We start from the raw sequence: 20,405 nt of genomic DNA, 5'->3' as shown, positions 1-20,405 counted from the left end.
GTCACATCGCGCACACGGGGGGGTCGCGTGTTCTCCAAATACACGATTCACGAAGCTTTGTTGTATTTTACTCATAAGTAACTTTGATTGAGTGGGTTACTGATTGTTACAAGTGGTCTGGTTTTGTTAACAAAAGTAACAAACAAAATAGGAGAACTTTCCGAGGTCTACGGTACCTTTGTAATTGGTCACGTGTAGAGCACGCAAGGCAAGAAAAAAAAAACAGCGATGAAAATCATGAAGCGACCAAATATTCTACTGACAGGTAATGTTAAACAAGTCTCCATCCAACGAGTTAACTATCTATTTAACTACCACCGTCTACCCGCCTCTATAACGATATTTAATTTGTAAGTGTATAGACCGTTCAGGGCGATTATGTGCTTGTGGCTAGCCAATGATGCACCACAAATAAGCTCGAAAGATGCTGCGTGGTCGAAATTCCTGGCGTTAGCTAGCTACTAGTAGGTGCTGTACCTAACAACCCCCTTCGTAACTTTAGCATTATTCACTTGCAAATGGTTTGCATAGATACCACATGTAGAAATAGAAACGTATGTTGTTTGGGACGTGGTTGCAGATGTACAACGGCGAAGTAGGCTAAATTTGAGGTAGCTACCCACCTAGCACGTTGTTTATGATGATTATGCCGTCCTCTGACAGGCACCCCTGGCGTAGGGAAGACCACCCTGGGGAAAGAGCTTGCCCAGAGGACAGGACTAACCTATGTCAATGTAGGCGACCTGGCACAAGAAGGTAAGAAGACACACTAGGGGTCTATTCATTAGTCTGATCCCGCTGCAAAACGTTGTGCAATGGAAACCGTTAACTCCAACCGGAAAATGTTTTGCAGTGAAAACGAGTTTCTATTAGTCAGTTAGGACCGTTCTTTGCATTTGGATCATAAAGGATTTCTGTTGCGAGAAAAAAAAAAAAGTTTTCCAGACGTATTCTGACTTAATGAATAGACCACAGATGACCAAGTGCATAAGGGTACACTAGCTACGTTCTCTTCAGAAAGTATTCACACACCTTGTCTGTTTCCACATTTTGTTGTTACAGACTGAATTTAAAAAGGATGAAATTGAGAGAAAAACACACACAACACACACAACACCACATAATGTCAGTGGAATTATGTTATTTGACATTTTTACTAATTGATGAAAAGGTTACATTTCTTGAGTCAATAAATATTCAAATATTTGTTATGGCAAGCCTCAATAAGTTCAGGAGGAAAAATGTGCTTAACACGTCATGTAATAAGTTGCATGGATGCACTCTGTGTGCAATAAGTGTTTAACATGATTGTTGAAATAACTCTCTGTACCCCACACATACAATTATCTGTAAGGTCCCTCAGTCAAGCAGTGAATTTAAATCACAGATTCAACCACAATGACCAGGGAGGTTTTCCAATGCCTCACAAAGAAGGGCACCTATTGGAAGATGGGTAAACATTTTTAATAAGCAGACATTAAAATATCCATTTGAGCATGGTGAAATTATTAAAGATACAGGCGTCCTTCTTAACTCCATTGCAAAACTACCATTCCAGTGTTTTACTTGCTATATTGTATTTACTTTGCCACCATGGCCTTTTTTGCCTTTACCTCCCTTCTCACCTCATTTGCTCACATTGTATATAGACTTGTTTATACTGTATTATTGACTGTATGTTTGTTTTACTCCATGTGTAACTCTGTGTCGTTGTATGTGTCAAACTGCTTTGCTTTATCTTGGCCAGGTCGCAATTGTAAATGAGAACTTGTTCTCAACTTGCCTACCTGGTTAAATAAAGGTAAAATAAAATAAAAAAATTAAAAAACTCAGTTGCTGGAGAGGAAGGAAACTGCTCAGGGATTTCACCATGAGGCCAATGGTGACTTTAAAACATTTACAGAGTTTTTAATGGCTGTGATTTAAAAAAAAAAAAAACTGAGAATGGATCAACAACATTGTAGTTACTCCATAATAATGACCTCATTGACAGAGTGAAAAGAAGGAAGCCTGTACTGAATTAAAAAAATATCCTGTTTGCAACAAGGCACTAAAGCTTTGTGGCAAAGCAATTAACTTTTTGTCCTGAGTACAGTGATATGTTTATGCAAATGCAACACATTACTGAATACCACTCCATTTTTTTCAAGCATTTATTTTTTTATTTCAACTTTATTTAACCAGGTAGGCCAGTTGAGAACAAGTTCTCATTTACAACTGCAACCTGGCCACGATAAAGCAAAGCAGTGGGACACAAACAACAACACAGAGTTACACAAACAAACGTTCAGTCAATAACACAATAGAAAAATCTATGTGTAGTGTGTGCAAATGTAGAAGAGGGAATAAATAGGCCCTAGAGGTGAAAATAATGACAATTTAGCATTAACACTGGAGTGATAGATGATGATGTGAAAGTAGAGATACTGGGGTGTAAAAGAGGATAAGTAACAATGTGGGGATAAGATAGTTGGGTGTGCTATTTACAGATTGGCTGTGTATAGGTACAGTGATTGGTAAGCTGCTCTGACAGCTGATGCTTAAAGTTAGAGAGGGAGATATAAGTCTCCAGCTTCAGTGATTTAAAAAAAATATATATATATATATTTTTATTTTATTTTTTGCAATTCATTACAGTCATTGGCAGCAGACAACTGGAAGGAAAGGTGGCCAAAGTAAGTGTTGGCTTTGGGGATGACCAGTGAAATATACCTGCTGGAGCGTGTGCTATGGGTGGGTGTTGCTATGGTGACCAGTGAGCTGAGATACGGCGGGGCTTTACCTAGCTTAAACTTATAGATGAGCATAGTGGTGGCAGCGTCATGTTATGGATATGCTTCTAATCGGAGTGGGGAGTTTTTCAAGCTAAAAAAGAAACCGAATGAAGCTAAGCACAGACAAAATCCGAGAGGAAAACCTGTTACATCAGCTTTCCACCAGACGGGGAGATTAATTCACCTTTCATCAAGACAATAACCTAAAACACAAGGCCAAATCTAACACAGCTCAAATAAGCAAAGAGAAATGACAGTCCATCATTACTTTATGACATGAAGGTCAGTCAATCTGAAAAATTTCAAGCACTTTGAAAGATTCTTCAAGTGCAGTCGCAAAAACCATCAAGCACCATGATGAAACTGGCTCTCATGAGGACCGCCACAGGAAAGGAAGACCCAGAGTTACCTCTGCTGCAGAGGATAAGTTCATTAAAGTTAACTGCACCTCAGATTTCAGCCCAAATAAATGCTTCAGAGTTCAAGTAACAGACACATCTCGACATCAACTGTTCAGAGGAGACTGCGTGAATCAGGCCTTCATGGTCGAATTGCTGCAAAGAAACCACTACTAAAGGACACTAATAAGAAAAAGACGCTTGTCCATTGCTCGTGTTACTTGGCCCATCAGACTGGTAGAAATCTGTCCTTTGGTCTGAGTTTTTGGTTCCAACTGCTGTGTCTTTGCGAGATGCAGAGTCTGTGATTTATTTAGAATTCAAAGCACACTTAACTGGCATGGCTACCACAGCATTCTGCAGCGATACGCCATCCTATCTGGTTTGTGCTTAGTGGGACTATCATTTGTTTTTCAACAGGACAATGACCCAAAACACACCTCCAGGCTGTGTAAGGGCAATTTGACCAAGGAGAGTGATGTAAGGCTGCATCAGATGACTTGGCCTTCACAATCATACAACCTCAACCCAATTGAGATGGTTTGGGATGAGTTGGACCGCAGAGTGAAGGAAAAGGAGACAAGTGCTCAGCATATGTGGGAACTCCTACGAGACTGTTGGAAAAACATTCCTCATGAAGCTGGATGAGCGAATGCCAAGTGTGTACAAAGCTGTCATCAAGGCAAAGGGTTTCTACTTTGAAGAATATAAAATATATTTTAATTTAACACTTTTTTTGGTTACATGATTCCATGTGTGTTATTTCATAGTTTTGATGTTTTCACTATTATTCTACAGTGTTAAAAAATAAAAAAACTTGTAGGTGTGTCCAAACTTTTGACTGGTACTGTAAATCTACTTGAAAGTCTATGGCAAGACCTGCAAATGGTTGTCTAGCAATGGTCAGCAACTAATTCAAATCAAATCAAATTTTATTTGTCACATACACATGGTTAGCAGATGTTAATGCGAGTGTAGCGAAATGCTTGTACTTCTAGTTCCGACAATGCAGTAATAACGAACAAGTAATCTAACTAACAATTCCAAAAAACTACTGTCTTATACACAGTGTAAGGGGATAAAGAATATGTACATAAGGATATATGAATGAGTGATGGTACAGAGCAGCATAGGCAAGATACAGTAGATTATATCGAGTACAGTATATACATATGAGATGAGTATGTAAACCAAGTGGCATAGTTAAAGTGGCTAGTGATACATGTATTACATAAGGATACAGTCGATGATATAGAGTACAGTATATACGTATGCATATGAGATGAATAATGTAGGGTAAATAACATTATATAAGGTAGCATTGTTTAAAGTGGCTAGTGATATATTTACATCATTTCCCATCAATTCCCATTATTAAAGTGGCTGGAGTTGAGTCAGTGTCATTGACAGTGTGTTGGCAGCAGCCACTCAATGTTAGTGGTGGCTGTTTAACAGTCTGATGGCCTTGAGATAGAAGCTGTTTTTCAGTCTCTCGGTCCCAGCTTTGATGCACCTGTACTGACCTCGCCCTCTGGATGACAGCGGGGTGAACAGGCAGTGGCTCGGGTGGTTGATGTCCTTGATGATCTTTATGGCCTTCCTGTAGCATCGGGTGGTGTAGGTGTCCTGGAGGGCAGGTAGTTTGCCCCCGGTGATGCGTTGTGCAGACCTCACTACCCTCTGGAGAGCCTTACGGTTGAGGGCGGTGCAGTTGCCATACCAGGCGGTGATACAGCCCGCCAGGATGCTCTCAAGCCAAATTTCTTCAGCCTCCTGAGGTTGAAGAGGCGCTGCTGCGCCTTCCTCACGATGCTGTCTGTGTGAGTGGACCAATTCAGTTTGTCTGTGATGTGTATGCCGAGGAACTTAAAACTTGCTACCCTCTCCACTACTGTTCCATCGATGTGGATGGGGGGGTGTTCCCTCTGCTGTTTCCTGAAGTCCACAATCATCTCCTTAGTTTTGTTGACGTTGAGTGTGAGGTTATTTTCCTGACACCACACTCCGAGGGCCCTCACCTCCTCCCTGTAGGCCGTCTCGTCGTTGTTGGTAATCAAGCCTACCACTGTTGTGTCGTCCGCAAACTTGATGATTGAGTTGGAGGCGTGCATGGACACGCAGTCGTGGGTGAACAGGGAGTACAGGAGAGGGCTCAGAACGCACCCTTGTGGGGCCCCAGTGTTGAGGATCAGCGGGGAGGAGATGTTGTTGCCTACCCTCACCACCTGGGGGCGGCCCGTCAGGAAGTCCAGTACCCAGTTGCACAGGGCGGGGTCGAGACCCAGGGTCTCGAGCTTGATGACGAGCTTGGAGGGTACTATGGTGTTGAATGCCGAGCTGTAGTCGATGAACAGCATTCTCACATAGGTATTCCTCTTGTCCAGATGGGTTAGGGCAGTGTGCAGTGTGGTTGAGAATGCATCGTCTGTGGACCTATTTGGGCGGTAAGCAAATTGGAGTGGGTCTAGGGTGTCAGGTAGGGTGGAGGTGATATGGTCCTTGACTAGTCTCTCAAAGCACTTCATGATGACGGATGTGAGTGCTACGGGGCGGTAGTCGTTTAGCTCAGTTACCTTAGCTTTCTTGGGAACAGGAACAATGGTGGCCCTCTTGAAGCATGTGGGAACAGCAGACTGGTATAGGGATTGATTGAATATGTCCGTAAACACACCGGCCAGCTGGTCTGCGCATGCTCTGAGGGCGCGGCTGGGGATGCCGTCTGGGCCTGTAGCCTTGCGAGGGTTAACACGTTTAAATGTCTTACTCACTTCGGCTGAGACCGCGTGTTTTCGTTGCAGGCCGTGTCAGTGGCACTGTATTGTCCTCAAAGCGGGCAAAAAAGTTATTTAGTCTGCCTGGGAGCAAGACATCCTGGTCCGTGACTGGGCTGGGTTTCTTCCTGTAGTCCGTGATTGACTGTAGACCCTGCCACATGCCTCTTGTGTCTGAGCCGTTGAATTGAGATTCTACTTTGTCTCTGTACTGGCGCTTAGCTTGTTTGATAGCCTTGCGGAGGGAATAGCTGCACTGTTTGTATTCAGTCATGTTACCAGACGCCCTGATTAAAAGCAGTGGTTCGCGCCTTCAGTTTCACACGAATGCTGCCATCAATCCACGGTTTCTGGTTAGGGAATGTTTTAATCGTTGCTATGGGAACGACATCTTCAACGCACGTTCTAATGAACTCGCACACCGAATCAGCGTATTCGTCCATGTTGTTGTCTGACGCAATACGAAACATCTCCCAGTCCACGTGATGGAAGCAGTCTTGGAGTGTGGAGTCAGCTTGGTCGGACCAGCGTTGGACAGACCTCAGCGTGGGAGCCTCTTGTTTTAGTTTCTGTCTGTAGGCAGGGATCAACAAAATGGAGTCGTGGTCAGCTTTTCCGAAAGGGGGGCGGGGCAGGGCCTTATATGCGTCGCGGAAGTTAGAGTAATAATGATCCAGGGTCTTTCCACCCCTGGTTGCGCAATCGATATGCTGATAAAATTTAGGGAGCTAATTGAACTAATTTGACAGCGCTTGAATAATTTAGCTAATAATCATGGACAAATGTTGCACAATCCAGGTGTGAAAAGCTCTTAGAGACTCAAAGATTCACAGCTTTAAATCACTGCTAAAGGTTTGACTTGGGTGTGAGTACTTATGTAAATTAGATATTTTCTATACTTCTCTTCAATACATTTGCTAAAATGTCTAAAAACATGTTTTTACTTTTTTGGTGAGGAACCCTCCCACAGATTTAAAACATTTTGAATTCATGTTGTAACACGTGTAATATGTCAAGGGTATGAATACTTTCTGAAACCACTCTGTATCTACCATAACACTACCCCATCACGACTCATTCTTTTGTCACATGACGGGAGTATAAATAGGCCTATCTAAACAGAAGTTTCGGAGAGCATGCTGATGACGTTGTTTGTCTCGGTCTCTTCTAGGGCAGCTGTTTGATGGATTTGATGAAGAGTACCAGTGCCCAGTGTTAGATGAGGACCGGGTGAGTCTTCTCATCTAAAACAGTCTATTCACATCTCATGACAAAGCCTGTGTATTTTTAGGTGCTGCAGTTACCCCGCCACAGGACTTGTGTGTTTTTGTTTCCCCTCACGTTTTTTTTTTAAGGCTGACTGTTCGCTACCTTGTTCCAGGTGGTGGATGAGCTGGAGGATAAGATGGGCGACGGAGGGGTGATAGTGGACTACCACGGCTGTGACTTCTTCCCAGAGCGTTGGTTCCAGATTGTTTTCGTGCTCCGCACAGACAACACCAACCTCTACAGTCGCCTGGAGGGCAGGTGGGGTTTCCTCCTGGCAAATTGAAAAAAAAAAAAAAAAGGTTTTAACAGTGTATTTGCTAGACGTCGCGAACACGGACTACATTATCACTACCGTGCTGTTTTCCGGGCTACAGGCACTATGACCCTGTGTGCGCCTCCTTACTTTTTTTCTCTCTTCTTCTTTCATACTGTCGTGCCAACCTAAGTCTTTTTACGCTGGCTCAGCGGTTTTATTTGCTCATTGTGCTTTCAGCAAGGTTCCAGCTACTATGGTTGGCGCATTAACAGGCCAGTGGCTCACAACCCAGTATGGCTCGGGCTCAGTAGTCTAAAAAGGGTCGCTCTCCCTCTCCTACCACTGGCTGACATGCTCCTCCCTTTCCTTCTCCTTCATGGGGGGGTACATAGGGAAGTGTTTTGTACAATCTCTTATTTCTCTGTGTACCCCCTATAGAAGAAATGCAAAACACAGAGAGAGAGAGACTGTACAGAACACTTTCCTCTTCCCTGGTAAGACCCTATAGGGGATTCAGAAAGCTCTAAACAAATTATGTGTATTTTTCTCTCTCTCTCTCCACAGGGGCTACACAGGGAAGAAATTGCAGGACAATGTCCAGTGTGAGATCTTCCAGACCATCTACGAGGAGGCCATGGAGGCCTACAAGGAGGAGATTGTCCACCAGTTGCCCAGCAACGAGCCTGAGGACCTGGAGCGCAACCTGGAGCAGGTAGTCCAGTGGATCGAGCAGTGGGTGAAGGACAACAACTAGCATGGACACAAACCCTAGAAACCAAAACAGTGGATAGAGCAGTGGGTGAAGGACAACAACTAGCATGGACACAAACCCTAGAAACCAAAACAGTGCATGGCTGGAATCTTCTTCATACTAGAAAAAAAACATACCAATCATACTAGAAAAAAAACATACCAATGGACTCTTTATGTTTGTTGAAAAAAAATAAAATAATAATCTATATGCCTAACTTATAGCAATCAAACACATACTAGGATAGTACTGAGGCTTTAAGTCCTGGTTTTGGTTCGAGCACAACATGTATCACACCTGATTCTGAATTGATCAACCAATCATTGAGTTGTTGAAATGGGTGTGATAGTCTTGGACTGGAACAAAAATATGCCCCAGGTCTGAAAACAAAATTCATCTAGCATAGTTGACAACATTGATGACATAAAATTGGTAAACAATACACTCTCTATTGTAGACATGTTTACAGTCTAAGACATGGACAAGTGTGGTTACCTCACTGAGTAGAGGCCCAGTGGAATGATAATAAATATCTACGTCTCAAATGGCAGCCTGTTCGCTATATAGTGCACTAATTTTGATCAGGGCCTAGGACACTGATCGACGGTAGTGCACTATATGTGGTAGCTGGTGTCAGTTGAGATGCTCCCGTTGGCTGTGTTTATTCCCTGCTTGGACTGTATGGTTAACCACACCTTCATTTAGGATGAAAGCTAGGGCAGTAAAGCATGTTTGGATACTGACTTGTGTTGCAAGAGCTGTTCATGGACAAGCTAGATGTCATGAAACACCATGTCATCACAAGATTTGGGCAGTATTCAAGTCCAAATGCATGCGTCACTATATCTCTACTCTCCTAAGGGAAATGTTTTGTCATTTTAGAGTCTTAAGGATGGGCAAAATTGAATGTGTATTAGTTAGATGCATGCTGCATTTTCTTGTGGCATAGATTGATTTAAAACCGATTACAATTTATTTTGCATTTATTGCATTGCAATGGTTTATCTACAAAACAAAAAAACATGCCTTTTGGTTAAATGTGTTTTTTGTTTTACATTTATTTTTGAATTGTATTATCTTTTAAATTCATAATTTCTTGTGGACATTAGTAGCCATAAACATAGTCATGTCATTCAGATTTCAACAACACAGGCCATAATGCAGGAATTCTGTTTTTGCCAGAAGTTTATTTTTTTTAATTTTAGGTTTCATATTTCCATTTTATTTAAGAAAAGATGCATGAAACATTTCATTTAGTCCTCATACCGCTAGTATTTCCATGAAATACTCACAGGTTTTATCAGTAGACAGTGGTCGTTTTTGTATGGCTAAAGCTTTATACTGTACAAGGAAGGAATGATGGTGGAACAACATAATAAAGAATACAAATGCATTTACGATGAACTGGGGATTTTATTGGATCTGTAGCTAAAGGCCAGGGGTGTCTATAAAGGCCAGGGGTGTCAAACTCGCTGGAAGCTGCAGTCGGTCTCGGGCGAGGTCCGGATTGGTTATATTTCCTCCCCATCAAAACGTTTTGGTTCCCTGACTGTCGAGCTTTCATTTCTGTGATTATTAGCGAGCTGATGAATGTTGGTCCATTTATAATTTCTACCCAGGGATAATCTCAATTGCATACTCCTCACCACTTCTCCTCAAAATCCATTGGAAGGAGAAGGTCAGTGGGACCCCCTGGCATATGTTTCACACCCCTGCTACAGGCTATAAACTAAACTGAGCTTTTATTTCTCTTGATGTGCTGCATCTAACTGAAATAGCCAGCTGGAGGAGCAAGTCTAGTCTGCAAAAAAAAAAACGAGTAAAATGCAAATTAGAGTAACGGCAGAAAAAGTAGCAATTAGTAGTCAAAAGGGCCAAGGGGGTTTCAGACATATCACTGGTTTCGATCCCCGTTTTAAGAGCGCGCCAGTTACACCCACCGCACCAGGGGTGCGTTCAGTTCGATTGAACATGTGCTACGTTGCGTAAGGGCTTGTACTGAACGGCACGTTTCCCCAAACCGCAACCAAACCACTCCCCGTTTTTTAACTAATCGCTTAGAAACGAGCCGTAATTGAACGTTGCATTACGTTTTTTCAGCCCAGTTAAGTCTGAGTTGTATGCATTGCGTCTTGCAACAGGTCGTTTATCGTTTAAGAAGCAAACGAAACGGTGAGCGACCTACCTAAATTTGTCCAATAGAAACTCGTTTTCGTTGCAAAATGTTTTCCGTTTTGAGTTGGCCTTAAACAGTTTCGCAACAGACGAACGTTTTGCAAAAGAATTGGCGTAATGAATACACCCCTGGTTCGACCGGACAGCCCAGGTGTTGTTCTTGTCAGACGGCTATGTCACGCACAGGGACTGGTTGGTCACATGGTCCAGCTCCTACGTTCTGCGGAAATTAATTAGCGGAAGAAACAGGTGAATGTATCATCCGCAGGTAAGCGAAATTCAAATACATTTCATAATAAAACGTCAACTGAGTTGTCACATTTAGGAATATATATATTACAGATGTTTTAATATATGTGCTTATCAGTTTTATGTAGGTTATATGTGATGATGCGAGTAGCAATTTCATGGGGATGGTAAACAGTCTGGACAGCAACCTGGTAATGTTACAAATCAGGATAATATTAATAAAAACATAGATAATGCCGTGAGAGATCAGTAGTTCTGTACTCAGAGGTTAGGCCAATAATAATAATAAGTGTTTGTAGAATGTTCCCGAAGCTCCTATTCGCCATGTGGTGGACTGCAATGCCAAAATGAAATTGTGGACACGAGTTTTAGTTCAGATTTGATGTAGCCTTGTCATGTGGTTTAGATTTTTTTTTTATGTCGACAAAGACGCACACCTAACTTCCAAGTTGTAATGGAGTTGTAAACCGGCTGCTACAGTCTCTCTTAAAATTGCTATGTTAGGTCAGAACAAATAAGGTCATCAGATTGAGCCTTTTTGCAAACCTAGAGTACAGTTAAAGTATGTAGGATATACTGTAGATATTCAGTACACAACCTTGCTCCCGCTTTACCTCAACCTACATGTACAAATTACCTCGACTAATTAGTACCCCTGCACATTGACTCGGTACCGGTACCCCCTGTATATAGCCTCGTTATGTTGTTTTTTTTCTTTTTTACTTTAGTTTATTTAGCAAATATTTTCTTAACTGTATTTTTTTTTAAACTGCATTGTTGGTTAAGGGCTTGTAAGTAAGCATTTCACGGTAAGGTCCACACCTGTTATATTCCCGAGCACGTGACAAGTAAGATATTTGATTTGATGCATGTAGGTCATTGAGGGAGTTGTATTACGCGGGCCCGGGATGAACAATGGCCAGTCACGTTATTGGACAAAATCGGGGAGGGAGGAGCGCCCTTCTCAAATCAAACCGTAATCTGCGCTGCTCGGTCATGTTGTCAACAAGGCAGCATGGCGCATCATCCAGAAACATGCATACCTTTTCCATAAAATACATTTTTAGAATTTTTAAACTAGTTGTCAATTGCGTTTTTATCAAAAGCAATCACATCTGAATGTGAAAAACACATAATCCTACTGATCACTCTCCACATACTTAATTATGACACGTTTGTTTTCATCCGATTTCGCCATCAGCGAGAGAGAGCAGGCACTTGGCTCACGTCGGGAGGCAGCCTGGCGTCACTTTTCTCCTGGTTCAAACTTCTTCCACCGGGGTAACCCGGGCCAGATAAACAAACTCCCTCAGTGTAACTGACTGTTGCCTGTTTGTCCTCATTCCAGGTGACACAGCCAGAGAGGAAATCGGAGCCATATAAACATATTCATACTGAATAGAAAGGCCATGTGAGTCTGGCCTGGTGATTGTGTAAAAGAGGTATTATTCCAACTATTTTCCATATTTTTTTTGCGATGTTACTATTGATGCAAGATACAACAATGCCAAAATTGTGAAGAGATGTTGATATTATGGTCCTTTGGTGATGGGAGTTTTACTTGAGTTACTTGACATGCTATAGAAAACTACATTGTTTTGTTCGTGGGAGACAGACATTTTTTATTGATTTAACCACCAAGATAGTCCACTCACTAAAAATGTATTGCTTTCCAGTAATCCACATGAGGTTTAGGTGAATCTGGGTAGGTTCTTTGTGTTATCTGGGGGGGGTAACAGTATATCTGGCATTGCCAATAACCAGGAAGCCCCTGATTGAAGACAGTGCCCGTTTGCATGCAACTACTGCCCCCCGCTCCACACACACACAAATCAAATCTGATTTAAATTTTCGCATGCGCCAAATACAACAGGTAGACCTTACCGTGAAATGTTTACTTACAAAACCTTAACCAACAATGCAGTTCAAGAAAGAGTTAAGAAAATATTTACTAAATAAACTAAAAAGAATAATGCATTAAAAAAATCAGAAAGTAACAAGAAAATTACATAATTATACATATCAATAACACACACACACACACACATTGTAATAGTAATCCAGATCATGTCTTGAGGTTAACAATCTTTGTCCTGTTATGCTTTTGTAAAGGTAGTTTAGAGGTCAAACAAAGTATACGGCATAGATTTGAGACTATCAAGCAGCTCATCCTTTGGCAATATTGTCCTGCATTTTCTAACCACAGCCTCTCTCCTCTCTGTGTCTGTACGAGGGCAGAGACCAGTGCGTCCCCATGTCTGCTAGAGGAGGTTCCTCTGGCCGTTTCAACATTGTCCGGGATGCAGAACCTCACTACGACCAGGTCCCAGTGGGCTCTTTATGGAGGGACCAGGACCTCCCTCCTCCTCCCCGCTCCCTTGGGGGTTTCAGGGGGGCAGACCTGGCTGTGAGCTCTGACCCCCTGCCCCCCCCTCCCCTCCCAGACCAGCCCCCGTGGGCCCTGACTTCTACCCCCTAGCGACGGTGCCTCGGAGCGCCTTGACAACGACAGTGCGGCCATGGACATCAAACCCGTCCGCCGCTTCATTCCTGACTCCTTCAAGAACTTCTTCCGCGGCAACAGTGTCCGTGGTAGCAGCAACAAGCCCTTCTCCTTACCCCCCTCCCCGCCGCTGACGGAAAAAGACGACCTCAAACCAGGAACCACTAGAGGTGTCCCCTGCTCCCCTCCCCCCTCTCCCTCCCTCCCTGGCTCCTACCTGGATCCGTACGGAGGCTCTGGCGGCAGCTACAACTCCAGAAAAGAACGTGACGCCATGTTGCTAGGAACCGATGCATTCGAGTCTGTCTCAGGCGTCACATTCCGCTCAGCCAAGACCTACAGCGAGCGGGTGGAGGATTACCACCAGCGCTACGCCTATATGAAGTCCTGGGCGGGGTTACTGCGCATCCTGGGCTGTGTCGAGCTCCTTTTGGGCGCTGTCGTCTTCGCCTGCGCGTGTGCTTATGTGCACAAGGACAACGAGTGGTTCAATATGTTCGGCTATTCCCAGCCACAGTTGTTTGGGGGGTTAGGGGGCGGCGCAGCAGCGTACGGAGGCAGCGGATCGTTCAGCTACGACGGACCCAAAACCCCCTTCATCTTGGTAGTGGCTGGCCTGGCCTGGATAGTAACAGTCATTATGCTAGTCCTGGGGATGACCATGTACTACCGTACCATCCTCCTAGACTCGTCTTGGTGGCCGTTGACTGAGTGTGTAATTAACCTGGCCCTTGGGTTTCTCTACATGGTAGCAGCGGTCATGTACGTCAGGGACACAACCAGAGGAGGCCTCTGTTACATCCCTGTTTTCAACAACGGAGTCAACGGAGCCTTCTGTCGCACAGAGGCCGGCCAGACCGCCGCCATTATTTTTCTGTTCGTCAACATGATGATATATTTTGTGGGCGCCGGTGTGTGTCTGAAGCTGTGGCGGCACGAGGCGGCGAGGCTGAGGAGGGAGGGGTTAGCGCAGGAGGTGAGGGCGGGATTAGACACACACACACAGTTGTCCTTTTGGGCTGCAATTTTTTTGTGTTCCATGACAAATCCTTTGCCTCATCCTTTCCCATTGGTCTTCTTTGTTCTCAGATGAAAACCATTGGATCTTCCCTGCCAATATCTGCTGTAAGTCTCTTAGTACACTAGTAGAAAACTTTAATTCATATTTATTCATTTAATTTGTAAAGCTCTTTTTTTTTTCACAACCAAGGCGCAAATGTCACATTCTTCATTCCATTACGTTGAGTATACATACTGACAACCATGTTAAATTCCAGTTAATTCAGGAAGCACACTGACACACTGTCTTTCCTCTTGAACTTTTGGAATTGGAATTTGGTTTACTTTCTGAATTGACATGAATTAAAATGGAATTGACCTCAACCCTGCTGACAACTCAGTAATCATACCGCCAATCCCCATCCTTCCCCAGCTGGGCGGTTCCAGGACCTCAGCGCAGACCCCTCTCCCCACCCTCCAGACTATCCCGGAGGTGTTGGACGGCCATGTTGCCTCTCCAGCCGCCCCTCTGATGATGGAGCCAGAGATCCTCCGAGGACACATCCCCGCAGGACACATCCCCAAACCTGTAATCGTCGCAGACTACGTGGCGTGAGTACTGACCACCCATCTAACTTTAGTTGACCTGTTCTCTGACAGATGGAGTTTGTATTGTTGTGTATCATGCTCCTGCCTTTGTTCGTTGTCATTTCAATCACTGCTTCCTTATTATGTACTTTGTATTAATTAATTAAAAATAAACTTAATTTTTTTGTGAAGAAAACTTTGGTCTCAATGGAACTTCCCTTTAACCTTTAACATTGTACAACAAAGCAAATTTAGAGAAAATGTAATGAAACAAAAAATGTAGATATACACTGCTCAAAAAAATAAAGGGAATACTAAAATAACACATCCTAGATCTGAATGAATGAAATATTCTTATTAAATACTTTTTTCTTTATATAGTTGAATGTGCTGACAACAAAAATCACGCAAAAATTATCAATGGAAATCAAATTTATCAACCTATGGAGGTCTGGATTTGGAATCACACTCAAAATTAAAGTGGAAAACCACACTACAGGCTGATCCAACTTTGATGTAATGTCCTTAAAACAAGTCAAAATGAGGCTCAGTAGTGTGTGTGGCCTCCACGTGCCTGTATGACCTCCCTACAACGCCTGGGCATGCTCCTGATGAGGTGGGGGATGGTCTCCTGAGGGATCTCCTCCCAGACCTGGACTAAAGCATCTGCCAACTCCTGGACAGTCTGTGGTGCAATGTGGCGTTGGTGGATGGAGCGAGACATGATGTCCCAGATGTGCTCAATTGGATTCAGGTCTGGGGAACAGGCGGGCCAGTCCATAGCATCAATGCCTTCCTCTTGCAGGAAATGCTGACACACTCCAGCCACATGAGGTCTAGCATTGTCTTGCATTAGGAGGAACCCAGGGCCAACCGCACCAGCATATGGTCTCACAAGGGGTCTGAGGATCTCATCTCGGTACCTAATGGCAGTCAGGCTACCTCTGGTGAGCACATGGAGGGCTGTGCGTTCTTGGTGTTCTCTGGCAAATGCCAAACGTCCTGCACGGTGTTGGGCTGTAAGCACAACCCCCACCTGTGGACGTCAGGCCCTCATACCACCCTCATGGAGTCTGTTTCTGACCGTTTGAGCAGACACATGCACATTTGTGGCCTGCTGGAGGTCATTTTGCAGGGCTCTGGCAGTGCTCCTCCTGCTCCTCCTTGCACAAAGGCGGAGGTAGCAGTCCTGCTGCTGGGTTGTTGCCCTCCTACGGCCTCCTCCACGTCTACTGATGTACTGGCCTGTCTCCTGGTATTGCCTCCATGCTCTGGACACTACGCTGACAGACACAGCAAACCTTCTTGCCACAGCTCACACTACCTGAGCCACTTGTGTGGGTTGTAGACTCCGTCTCATGCTACCACTATAGTGAAAGCCCCGCCAGCATTCAAAAGTGACCAAAACATCAGCCAAGAAGCATAGGAACTGAGAAGTGGTCTGTGGTCACCACCTGCAGAACCACTCCTTTATTGGGGGTGTCTTGCTAATTGCCTATCATTTCCACCTGTTGTCTATTCCATTTGCACAACAGCATGTGAAATGTATTGTCAATCAGTGTTGCTTCCTAAGTGGACAGTTTGATTTCACAGAAGTGTGATTGACTTGGAGTTACATTGTGTTGTTTTAAGTGTTCCCTTTATTTTTTTGAGCAGTGTTAAATAAAATCAAATGTATGGACCTTAATTTTAAGTACCAACGGCTAGCTGACTGCCACAGTCTGCTTCCTACTAGACTTATCTATTGACAGTCATACGGCGCAGAATTCCATCTCACGAGGGCCACACTCAGTCCTGCCTTTTCTATCTCTCTCTGCCACTTAATTGATCCGTTAATGTCATTGCTGGGCTTGGCAAGAGTTCACACACACCTGGTTGCCCAGGTGGTAGACATTTGTTTCTACATATAAAGGCCTTAAAAAACCAACCCTGTATTTTTGTGTAGGACGAGTCATTTTAGACTATTTGAGATGCTTGTTGATGACCTCTGCTTTGTATTTGTTGTGTGAACAGGAAGTACCCGACAATCCGTACGGAGGAGGAGAGGGACCAGTACAAGGCTGTGTTTAAGGACCAGTATGCTGAGTACAAAGAGCTGCATGCTGAGGTCCAGGTCATGGCCAAGAAGTTTGACGAGATGGACGAACTGATGAGGAACCTGCCTCCACGGCCCTCCAGTCAACTGGTACTGAGATCGAGAGAGAGAGAAATACACAAGCACGTCACACGGAGACTACACACACACACAACATAAAGCTCCCTGGGCCTCCCGGGTGGCGCAGTGGTTAAGGGCGCTGTACTGCAGCGCCAGCTGTGCCACCAGAGACTCTGGGTTCGCGCCCAGGCTCTGTCGCGACCGGGAGGTCCGTGGGGCGACGCACAATTGGCATAGCATCGTCCGGGTTAGGGAGGGTTTGGCCGGTAGGGATATCCTTGTCTCATCGTGCACCAGAGACTCCTGTGGCGGGCCGGGCGCAGTGCACGCTAACCAAGGTTGCCAGGTTCACGGTGTTTCCTCTGACACATTGGTGCGGCTGGCTTCCGGGTTGGATGGCGCGGTGTTAAGCAGTGTGGCTTGGTTGGGTTGTGTATCGGAGGACGCATGACTTTCAACCTTCGTCTCTCCCGAGCCCATACGGGAGTTGTAGCGATGAGACAAGATAGTAACTACTAACAATTGGATACCACGAAATTGGGGAGAAAAAGGGGGTAAAAATATATTTTAAAAAACATAAAGCTCCCATAAATTCTAGCCTCATGTCCATTCACATCATTCTAGTGCTTTTTACCAATCCCTTGTTCAAAGTTAAAGATCTTCTTTCAGGAGAAGGAACGCATCAATACCATAGTATTGGAGTACCAGAGAAAGAAAGCGGTAAGTGATTTTTGAGTCTTATTTTAATAGAAAATGTAATAATAAGTAAGGGACCCACTACAGGTCCTGAGCCTTAATGATGACCTGTAGAGTAGTTTTAGGTTTCAGTAATATGTCTATGGACGATGCCCAGTAGAAGCTGATCTGTAGAACCGGTTTGTGTAGGCGGGGAGTTTCACACAGTTTCAGGTAGTTTCCCTTTCAGGTAAACCAGTGGTGTGTGACGGACTGACAGTAGATCAGAGCACTTCCTATTCACTCCTCACTCCTCACCCCTCACTCCTCTCTCCTAACTCCTCACTCCTCTCTCAGATCTCACTCCTCTCTCAGATCTCACTCCTCACTCCTCACTCCTCTCTCAGATCTCTCTCCTCTCTCCTCTCTCCTCACTCCTCACCCCTCTCTCCTAACTCCTCTCTCAGATCTCACTCCTCTCTCAGATCTCACTCCTCTCTCAGATCTCACTCCTCTCTCAGATCTCACTCCTCACTCCTCACTCCTCTCTCAGATCTCGCTCCTCTCTCCTCTCTCCTCACTCCTCTCTCAGATCTCTCTCTCCTCACTCCTCTCTCAGATCTCACTCCCTCTCTCCTCACTCCTCACATCTCGCTCCTCTCAGATCTCACTCCTCTCTCAGATCTCACTCCTCTCTCCTCCTCTCTCCTCACTCCTCACTCCTCTCTCAGATCTCACTCCTCACTCCTCTCACTCCTCCTCTCTCAGATCTCACTCCTCTCTCAGATCTCACTCCTCTCTCAGATCTCACTCCTCTCTCCTCACTCCTCTCTCAGATCTCACTCCTCTCTCCTCACTCCTCTCTCCTCACTCTTCACTCCTGTTCGAAACGTTTATCTTTGTCCTTTCTACACTCACACTGCAGACGGGGACATTTGCTAGATACATCAAATGCAACTATGCCCTTATCTGATGGTTTTCGTTTCCACCATTTATTACCTTATGAAATGAGACGGGATATGGGACTTGTTGCCACAGGTGTGTGTGTGTGTGTGTGTGTGTGTGCGTGCGGCAGATGGTGAAAGAGAGAGATGGAGACAGTAAATGAACGAACAAATGTTAACTTCTGTCTCTCTCGCTGTCTCTCTCGCTGTCTCTCTCGCTGTCTCTCTCTCTCTGTCTGTGTCTCTCTCTGTGTCTCTCTCTCTCTCTCTCTCTGTCTCTCTCTCTGTCTCTCTCTCTCTCTGTCTCTCTCTCTGTCTCTCTCTCTCTCTGTCTCTCTCTGTCTGTGTCTCTCTGTGTGTGTCTCTCTGTGTCTCTCTCTCTGTCTCTCTCTCTGTCTCTCTCTCTCTCGTGGTCAGGATCCTACGTTCCTTGAGAAGAGGGAGAGGTGTGAGTACCTGAAGAACAAACTGTCCCACATCAAACAGAAGATCAACGAATACAACAAGGTCATGGACTGGAACGACGGCTTCAACTAGACGAACACACACTCTGAACTGTGCAGCTTAACTGAGCCAGGTCGAGCCCGAATGCTGAAGTTTACCCTCCACTTCATTATGTTGGATGCCATTCCTTGTCTGTTCTATGCATTATGTGGATATGCCTTGGGTCAAATCATATAAAGATTTTAGTGCCACAAAAATTGATAGAGGCTGGTTTTATAATCTACACGTTTTCTTATCTGATCCATTTTGTTTTTATTGATGTCCGTGATATCTTTGTTCACTGCCATAATTGTAAGTGGGTTGCCACTGCCCAACCCTGAAGGACAGATCAGTCTCTACACAGTACCCCAACATCAATTTCATCATGTGGGCAGATGTCATTCTTTGTTGTGTATAATTATTTATCTCTATTGTACCATTTTGTAAACTCTAGATACTGTAACAGTATGAATCTTAACAAATCTGTTATGTTTTCCTCAACAGACTTTTCCGCAATATTTTTTTAAATTAAGTGACAAAGTATCTCCTATGTCGTTATTGACTTGTGTTTTTCAAAAACTATTTTTTGCAGCTTCTGGGTGTACATGAACACAGTCCAACGTTGTACACTCATGTCAATCGAGGTGGTTTATTTGGAACACGTGGCCTTTCTGGTATATTTTGTACATTTATGTGTAGAAACATTATCCAGTATCATATTTCTGTTTCGACTTGCTTACCGATGTACTTGTAATTTCTTGATAATTGAAGGAAAGTCTGGAAAGTTTGATTTCAGCACAGTTTGATAAAGATCCTAAAAACTATGATGCCTTTTTTTTCCCTAGTAGAAATGACCATTATATTAGTCACAGAAGAGTGTGTGTGTGACTGACTATGTCAGTGGTTGATGAATGTCAGAGAATACTGGAAATTGGATCCTTTTTCTGTCAGTCAGTGTCTGTTACAAAAGGGAATCTTGCCTAAACAATGTCTCTCTCTCACACACACACACTTCCTGTCGGCGTGGAATCTTGCCTAGTCCTCATGACATGGCTGTTGGTCTCGTTAAAGCCTGGAGGACTGGTTTGGTCATGATGGACACTAGAGGGGAGGGGGGAGAGGGCGTTGGGTATCACAGTCCCCTATTCAAATCAACTTTGTAGAGTTCTGGCTCCACTGCAACTCCCACCAAGGTGTCATCTTACACACACACACCGTAGGCCCTTATAGGTTGAAGATACACAGGCAATTTACGATTCCATGCGGAAGCTTTTGAAAATTAACAGATTCATCGAACCAGCGCTGTTGCTAAATAGCATATCTGGTGCCTTAGTTTAGAATTTGTCCTTATTTATGCAAAGAGTTCTGGGATATTAGAACCCTCATGACTTAACCTTGGCTATCTTCAACCTAGC

The 20,405-nt window shown here is 44.2% G+C and overlaps 2 protein-coding genes across 2 annotated transcripts; both read left to right on the top strand.

Moving 5' to 3' along the window:
* The first annotated feature begins 32 nt into the window (after positions 1 to 32).
* ak6 (adenylate kinase 6) lies at positions 33 to 9,612 on the top strand. Its single transcript, XM_024438154.2, has 5 exons — positions 33 to 265; positions 664 to 756; positions 7,115 to 7,173; positions 7,325 to 7,470; positions 8,033 to 9,612. Exons 1-5 carry the CDS (start codon positions 229 to 231, stop codon positions 8,220 to 8,222), a joined length of 525 nt encoding a protein of 174 aa, XP_024293922.1. The 5' UTR covers positions 33 to 228; the 3' UTR covers positions 8,223 to 9,612.
* Positions 9,613 to 10,341: 729 nt separating this feature from the next.
* marveld2b (MARVEL domain containing 2b) lies at positions 10,342 to 19,814 on the top strand. The gene is given in 9 exon segments (XM_024438147.2): positions 10,342 to 10,662; positions 12,877 to 13,096; positions 13,099 to 13,130; positions 13,133 to 14,122; positions 14,236 to 14,271; positions 14,579 to 14,757; positions 16,747 to 16,918; positions 17,558 to 17,608; positions 18,925 to 19,814. Coding segments are annotated over 9 exon segments (1,815 nt in total). The 5' UTR covers positions 10,342 to 10,647; the 3' UTR covers positions 19,045 to 19,814.
* The last annotated feature ends 591 nt before the right edge of the window (positions 19,815 to 20,405 follow it).

This window comes from Oncorhynchus tshawytscha, linkage group LG12, assembly GCF_018296145.1.
Source record: "Oncorhynchus tshawytscha isolate Ot180627B linkage group LG12, Otsh_v2.0, whole genome shotgun sequence".
NCBI lineage: Eukaryota > Metazoa > Chordata > Actinopteri > Salmoniformes > Salmonidae > Oncorhynchus > Oncorhynchus tshawytscha.
This window is presented reverse-complemented; position numbering and strand designations above follow the sequence as displayed.

Bases quoted from the DNA above. Each gene is read 5' to 3' on its own strand.
- ak6 (XM_024438154.2), top strand. From the start codon at position 229: ATGAAAATCATGAAGCGACCAAATATTCTACTGACAG. The intron at 266-663 runs GTAATGTTAAAC...GTCCTCTGACAG, and splicing joins ACCAAATATTCTACTGACAG to GCACCCCTGGCGTAGGGAAG. The intron at 7,471-8,032 runs GTGGGGTTTCCT...CTCTCTCCACAG, and splicing joins TACAGTCGCCTGGAGGGCAG to GGGCTACACAGGGAAGAAAT.